Below are 7894 nucleotides of genomic sequence, written 5' to 3' on the forward strand. Positions count from 1 at the left end.
TCATGAGGACTGCCACAGGAAAGGAAGACCCAGAGTTACCTCTGCTGCAGAGGATAAGTTCATTAGTTACCAGCCTCAGATTGCAGCCCAAATAAATGCTTCACAGAGTTCAAGTAACAGACACATCTCAACATCAACTGTTCAGAGGAGACTGTGTGAATCAGGCCTTCATGGTTGAATTGCTGCAAACAAACCACTACTAAAGGACACCAATAATAATAAGATACTTGATTGGGCCAAGAAACACGAGCAATGAACATTAGACCGGTGGAAATCTGTCCTTTGGTCTGAGGAGTCCAACTTTGAGATTTTTGGTTCCAACCGCCATGTCTTTGTGAGACGCAGAGTAGGTGAACGGATGATCTCCGCAGGTGTGGTTCCCATCGTGAAGCATGGAGGAGGAGGTGTGATGGTGTGGGGGTTCTGTGCTGGTGACACTCTCAGTGATTTATTTAGAATTCAAGGCACACTTAACCAGCATGGCTACCACAGCATTCTGCAGCGATACACCATCCCATCTGGTTTGGGCTTAGTGGGACTATCATTTGTTTTTCAACAGGACAATGACCCAACACACCTCCAGGCTGTGTAAGGGATATTTGACCAAGAAGAAGAGTGATGGAGTGCTGCATCAGATGACCTGGCCTCCACAATCACCTGACCTCAACCCAATTGAGATGGTTTGGGATGAATTGGACCACAGAGTGAAGGAAAAGCAGCCAACAAGTGCTCAGCATATGTGGGAACTCCTTCAAGACTGTTGGAAAACCATTCCAGGTGAAGCTAGTTGAGAGAATGCCAAGAGTGTGCAAAGCTGTCATCAAGACAAAGGGTGGCTACTTTGAAGAATCTCAAATATATTGATTTGTTTAACACTTTTCTTGTTACTATATGATTCCATATGTGTTATTTCATAGTTTTGATGTCTTCACTATTATCCTACAATTTAGAAAATAGTAAAAAAAAAAAATAAAAAAAAAAAAAACATGGAATGAGTAGGTGTGTCCAAACTTTTGACTGGTACCAGATCTATATCCCACACATCTATATATACCAGATCTATGTTCCCCTGACCCCTAGGCCCTGACCTCTGACCCCTCACCTGTAGCAGGATGACCAGCAGTCTCCTGAAGTGACCTGACGTGTCTCCTGTTACATCCTCCTCCAGGTCTGCATCATACTCTGGAACACACACAGTCAGGGAGTCTGGGAGTCAGTGTGTCTGTCTGTCTGTCTGTCTGTCTGTCTGTCTGTCTGTCTGTCTGTCTGTCTGTCTGTCTGTCTGCCTGTCTGTCTGTCTGTCTATATGTGTCTGTCTGTCTATGTGTGTGTGTTTGTATCTGTGTGTTACCCTGGTGATAGGCAGCAGTGTGTCTGTGTTTTACCATGGCGATAGGCAGCAGTGTATCTGTGTGTTACCCTGGCGATAGGCAGCAGTGTGTCTGTGTGTTACCCTGGCGATAGGCAGCAGTGTGTCTGTGTGTCTGTGTGTTACCCTGGCGATAGGCAGCAGTGTGTCTGTGTGTTACCCTGGCGATAGGCAGCAGTGTGTCTGTGTGTTACCCTGGCGATAGGCAGCAGTGTGTCTGTGTGTTACCCTGGCGATAGGCAGCAGTGTGTCTGTGTGTTACCCTGGTGATAGGCAGCAGTGTGTCTGTGTGTTACCATGGCAGGTAACACACAGATACAAACACACACACAATCAATGAGTAAGTGCGTCTGTCTGTGTGTGTTTGTATCTGTGTGTTACCCTGGCGATAGGCAGCAGTGATGTCTGTATCTGTGTGTTACCCTGGCGATAGGCAGCAGTGTGTCTGTGTGTTACCATGGCAGTAGGCAGCAGTGTGTCTGTGTGTTACCATGGCAGTAGGCAGCAGTGTATCTGTGTGTTACCCTGGTGATAGGCAGCAGTATATCTGTGTGTTACCCTGGCGATAGGCAGCAGTGTGTCTGTGTGTTACCCTGGCGATAGGCAGCCGTGTATCTGTGTGTTACCCTGGCGATAGGCAGCAGTGTATCTGTGTGTTACCCTGGCGATAGGCAGCAGTGTGTCTGTGTGTTACCCTGGCGATAGGCAGCAGTGTGTCTGTGTGTTACCCTGGCGATAGGCAGCAGTGTGTCTGTGTGTTACCATGGCAATAGGCAGCAGTGTATCTGTGTGTTACCCTGGCGATAGGCAGCAGTGTGTCTGTGTATCTGTGTGTTACCATGGCAGTAGGCAGAAGTGTGTCTGTGTGTTACCCTGGCGATAGGCAGCAGTGTGTCTGTGTGTTACCATGGCAATAGGCAGCAGTGTATCTGTGTGTTACCCTGGCGATAGGCAGCAGTGTGTCTGTGTATCTGTGTGTTACCCTGGCGATAGGCAGCAGTGTGTCTGTGTGTTACCCTGGCGGTAGGCAGCAGTGTGTCTGTGTGTTACCCTGGCGATAGGCAGCAGTGTGTCTGTGTGTTACCATGGCAATAGGCAGCAGTGTATCTGTGTGTTACCCTGGCGATAGGCAGCAGTGTGTCTGCGTGTTACCCAGGCGATAGGCAGCAGTGTGTGTGTGTGTTACCCTGGCGATAGGCAGCAGTGATGTCCTTAATCTGCTGGGCCGTTCTAGTTACCCAGGCGATAGGCAGCAGTGTGTGTGTGTGTTACCCTGGCGATAGGCAGCAGTGATGTCCTTAATCTGCTGGGCCGTTCTAGTTACCCTGGCGATAGGCAGCAGTGTATCTGTGTGTTACCCTGGCGATAGGCAGCAGTGTGTCTGTGTGTTACCCTGGCGATAGGCAGCAGTGTGTCTGTGTGTTACCCTGGCGATAGGCAGCAGTGATGTCCTTAATCTGCTGGGCCGTTCTAGACGACAGGATCTCAATCAGTACCTTCTCATCGGTCCCCGCCCCCTACACCGTGACATCACACACAGTCACTATGACATCACACCGTCACTCACAGGATATGACATCACTAGTCCTGAGTCAAATACCTTGATGGCGTTCCGTAGTGATGTCACATCGTAGAGGATGGGCGGAGTCATCAGAGCCACCACCAGAGTCTCAAACTTTCCACCCAGTTCACCCTGCAGATCACCTACCAGGTCCTAGAGAGAGGAGGAGGGAGGGAGAGAGAGAGAGAGAGAGAGAGAGAGAGAGGAGAGAGAGAGAGAGGAGAGAGAGAGAGAGAGAGAGAGAGAGAGAGAGAGAGAGAGAGAGAGAGAGAGAGAGAGAGAGAGAGAGAGAGAGAGAGAGAGAGAGAGAGAGAGAGAGAGAGAGAGAGAGGAGAGAGAGAGAGAGAGAGAGAGAGAGAGAGAGAGAGAGAGAGAGAGAGAGAGAGAGAGAGAGAGAGAGAGAGAGAGAGAGAGGAGAGAGAGAGGAGAGAGAGATGAGAGAGAGAGAGAGAGAGAGAGGGAGGGAGGGAGGGAGGGAGGGAGGGATAGAGAGAAGGGAGGGATAGAGAGAGAGAGAGGGGAGGAGGGAGGGAGAGAGGTTTGTGTTGTGATGGTGTGACGTGGTTGTAGATTATCAGATAAAACAGCCTCTCTGTTGGTTGTTCCTTGTAGTCTACAACCCCATTCAGATAAAACAGCCTCCTGTTGGTTGTTCCTTGTAGTCTACAACCCCATTCAGATTAAACAGCCTCCTGTTGGTTGTTCCTTGTAGTCTACAACCCCATTCAGATTAAACAGCCTCCCTGTTGGTTGTTCCTTGTAGTCTACAACCCCATTCAGATAAAACAGCCTCCTGTTGGTTGTTCCTTGTAGTCTACAACCCCATTCAGATAAAACAGCCTCCTGTTGGTTGTTCCTTGTAGTCTACAACCCCATTCAGATAAAACAGCCTCCTGTTGGTTGTTCCTTGTAGTCTACAACCCCATTCAGATAAAACAGCCTCCTGTTGGTTGTTCCTTGTAGTCTACAACCCCATTCAGATAAAACAGCCTCCTGTTGGTTGTTCCTTGTAGTCTACAACCCCATTCAGATAAAACAGCCTCCTGTTGGTTGTTCCTTGTAGTCTACAACCCCATTCAGATAAAACAGCCTCCCTGTTGGTTGTTCCTTGTAGTCTACAACCCCATTCAGATAAAACAGCCTCCCTGTTGGTTGTTCCTTGTAGTCTACAACCCCATTCAGATAAAACAGCCTCCTGTTGGTTGTTCCTTGTAGTCTACAACCCCATTCAGATAAAACAGCCTCCTGTTGGTTGTTCCTTGTAGTCTACAACCCCATTCAGATAAAACAGCCTCCTGTTGGTTGTTCCTTGTAGTCTACAACCCCATTCAGATAAAACAGCCTCCTGTTGGTTGTTCCTTGTAGTCTACAACCCCATTCAGATAAAACAGCCTCCTGTTGGTTGTTCCTTGTAGTCTACAACCCCATTCAGATAAAACAGCCTCCTGTTGGTTGTTCCTTGTAGTCTACAACCCCATTCAGATAAAACAGCCTCCTGTTGGTTGTTCCTTGTAGTCTACAACCCCATTCAGATAAAACAGCCTCCTGTTGGTTGTTCCTTGTAGTCTACAACCCCATTCAGATAAAACAGCCTCCTGTTGGTTGTTCCTTGTAGTCTACAACCCCATTCAGATAAAACAGCCTCCTGTTGGTTGTTCCTTGTAGTCTACAACCCCATTCAGATAAAACAGCCTCCTGTTGGTTGTTCCTTGTAGTCTACAACCCCATTCAGATAAAACAGCCTCCTGTTGGTTGTTCCTTGTAGTCTACAACCCCATTCAGATAAAACAGCCTCCTGTTGGTTGTTCCTTGTAGTCTACAACCCCATTCAGATAAAACAGCCTCCTGTTGGTTGTTCCTTGTAGTCTACAACCCCATTCAGATAAAACAGCCTCCTGTTGGTTGTTCCTTGTAGTCTACAACCCCATTCAGATAAAACAGCCTCCTGTTGGTTGTTCCTTGTAGTCTACAACCCCATTCAGATAAAACAGCCTCCTGTTGGTTGTTCCTTGTAGTCTACAACCCCATTCAGATAAAACAGCCTCCTGTTGGTTGTTCCTTGTAGTCTACAACCCCATTCAGATAAAACAGCCTCCTGTTGGTTGTTCCTTGTAGTCTACAACCCCATTCAGATAAAACAGCCTCCTGTTGGTTGTTCCTTGTAGTCTACAACCCCATTCAGATAAAACAGCCTCCTGTTGGTTGTTCCTTGTAGTCTACAACCCCATTCAGATAAAACAGCCTCCCTGTTGGTTGTTCCTTGTAGTCTACAACCCCATTCAGATAAAACAGCCTCCTGTTGGTTGTTCCTTGTAGTCTACAACCCCATTCAGATAAAACAGCCTCCTGTTGGTTGTTCCTTGTAGTCTACAACCCCATTCAGATAAAACAGCCTCCCTGTTGGTTGTTCCTTGTAGTCTACAACCCCATTCAGATAAAACAGCCTCCTGTTGGTTGTTCCTTGTAGTCTACAACCCCATTCAGATAAAACAGCCTCCTGTTGGTTGTTCCTTGTAGTCTACAACCCCATTCAGATAAAACAGCCTCCTGTTGGTTGTTCCTTGTAGTCTACAACCCCATTCAGATAAAACAGCCTCCCTGTTGGTTGTTCCTTGTAGTCTACAACCCCATTCAGATAAAACAGCCTCCTGTTGGTTGTTCCTTGTAGTCTACAACCCCATTCAGATAAAACAGCCTCCTGTTGGTTGTTCCTTGTAGTCTACAACCCCATTCAGATAAAACAGCCTCCCTGTTGGTTGTTCCTTGTAGTCTACAACCCCATTCAGATAAAACAGCCTCCTGTTGGTTGTTCCTTGTAGTCTACAACCCCATTCAGATAAAACAGCCTCCCTGTTGGTTGTTCCTTGTAGTCTACAACCCCATTCAGATAAAACAGCCTCCTGTTGGTTGTTCCTTGTAGTCTACAACCCCATTCAGATAAAACAGCCTCCTGTTGGTTGTTCCTTGTAGTCTACAACCCCATTCAGATAAAACAGCCTCCTGTTGGTTGTTCCTTGTAGTCTACAACCCCATTCAGATAAAACAGCCTCCCTGTTGGTTGTTCCTTGTAGTCTACAACCCCATTCAGATAAAACAGCCTCCTGTTGGTTGTTCCTTGTAGTCTACAACCCCATTCAGATAAAACAGCCTCCCTGTTGGTTGTTCCTTGTAGTCTACAACCCCATTCAGATAAAACAGCCTCCTGTTGGTTGTTCCTTGTAGTCTACAACCCCATTCAGATAAAACAGCCTCCCTGTTGGTTGTTCCTTGTAGTCTACAACCCCATTCAGATAAAACAGCCTCCCTGTTGGTTGTTCCTTGTAGTCTACAACCCCATTCAGATAAAACAGCCTCCTGTTGGTTGTTCCTTGTAGTCTACAACCCCATTCAGATAAAACAGCCTCCTGTTGGTTGTTCCTTGTAGTCTACAACCCCATTCAGATAAAACAGCCTCCCTGTTGGTTGTTCCTTGTAGTCTACAACCCCATTCAGATAAAACAGCCTCCCTGTTGGTTGTTCCTTGTAGTCTACAACCCCATTCAGATAAAACAGCCTCCTGTTGGTTGTTCCTTGTAGTCTACAACCCCATTCAGATAAAACAGCCTCCCTGTTGGTTGTTCCTTGTAGTCTACAACCCCATTCAGATAAAACAGCCTCCTGTTGGTTGTTCCTTGTAGTCTACAACCCCATTCAGATAAAACAGCCTCCCTGTTGGTTGTTCCTTGTAGTCTACAACCCCATTCAGATAAAACAGCCTCCCTGTTGGTTGTTCCTTGTAGTCTACAACCCCATTCAGATAAAACAGCCTCCCTGTTGGTTGTTCCTTGTAGTCTACAACCCCATTCAGATAAAACAGCCTCCTGTTGGTTGTTCCTTGTAGTCTACAACCCCATTCAGATAAAACAGCCTCCCTGTTGGTTGTTCCTTGTAGTCTACAACCCCATTCAGATAAAACAGCCTCCTGTTGGTTGTTCCTTGTAGTCTACAACCCCATTCAGATAAAACAGCCTCCTGTTGGTTGTTCCTTGTAGTCTACAACCCCATTCAGATAAAACAGCCTCCTGTTGGTTGTTCCTTGTAGTCTACAACCCCATTCAGATAAAACAGCCTCCCTGTTGGTTGTTCCTTGTAGTCTACAACCCCATTCAGATAAAACAGCCTCCTGTTGGTTGTTCCTTGTAGTCTACAACCCCATTCAGATAAAACAGCCTCCCTGTTGGTTGTTCCTTGTAGTCTACAACCCCATTCAGATAAAACAGCCTCCTGTTGGTTGTTCCTTGTAGTCTACAACCCCATTCAGATAAAACAGCCTCCTGTTGGTTGTTCCTTGTAGTCTACAACCCCATTCAGATAAAACAGCCTCCTGTTGGTTGTTCCTTGTAGTCTACAACCCCATTCAGATAAAACAGCCTCCTGTTGGTTGTTCCTTGTAGTCTACAACCCCATTCAGATAAAACAGCCTCCCTGTTGGTTGTTCCTTGTAGTCTACAACCCCATTCAGATAAAACAGCCTCCCTGTTGGTTGTTCCTTGTAGTCTACAACCCCATTCAGATAAAACAGCCTCCCTGTTGGTTGTTCCTTGTAGTCTACAACCCCATTCAGATAAAACAGCCTCCCTGTTGGTTGTTCCTTGTAGTCTACAACCCCATTCAGATAAAACAGCCTCCTGTTGGTTGTTCCTTGTAGTCTACAACCCCATTCAGATAAAACAGCCTCCTGTTGGTTGTTCCTTGTAGTCTACAACCCCATTCAGATAAAACAGCCTCCCTGTTGGTTGTTCCTTGTAGTCTACAACCCCATTCAGATAAAACAGCCTCCCTGTTGGTTGTTCCTTGTAGTCTACAACCCCATTCAGATAAAACAGCCTCCCTGTTGGTTGTTCCTTGTAGTCTACAACCCCATTCAGATAAAACAGCCTCCTGTTGGTTGTTCCTTGTAGTCTACAACCCCATTCAGATAAAAC

General features: G+C 46.7%; 2 protein-coding genes across 2 annotated transcripts in view; both read right to left on the reverse strand.

Annotated features, from left to right (window-relative positions):
• The window catches only part of LOC129856040 (annexin A5-like), a 128508-nt gene that overhangs the window by 101286 nt on the left and 19328 nt on the right, over positions 1–7894 (reverse strand). The window lies entirely within an intron of this gene.
• LOC129856038 (annexin A5-like) overlaps positions 1–7894 on the reverse strand; it is a 34043-nt gene that overhangs the window by 6820 nt on the left and 19329 nt on the right. The window contains exons 5-7 of the mRNA XM_055924173.1: positions 2970–3083; positions 2796–2886; positions 1103–1182 (exon numbers count right to left, since the gene is read on the reverse strand). Of these exons, the coding sequence (XP_055780148.1) occupies positions 1103–1182; positions 2796–2886; positions 2970–3083 (285 nt within the window). The remainder of the gene's footprint in view (positions 1–1102; positions 1183–2795; positions 2887–2969; positions 3084–7894) is intronic.

The sequence above is a fragment of the Salvelinus fontinalis genome, chromosome 5 (assembly GCF_029448725.1).
Source record: "Salvelinus fontinalis isolate EN_2023a chromosome 5, ASM2944872v1, whole genome shotgun sequence".
In the NCBI taxonomy this organism is placed as follows: Eukaryota; Metazoa; Chordata; class Actinopteri; order Salmoniformes; family Salmonidae; genus Salvelinus; species Salvelinus fontinalis.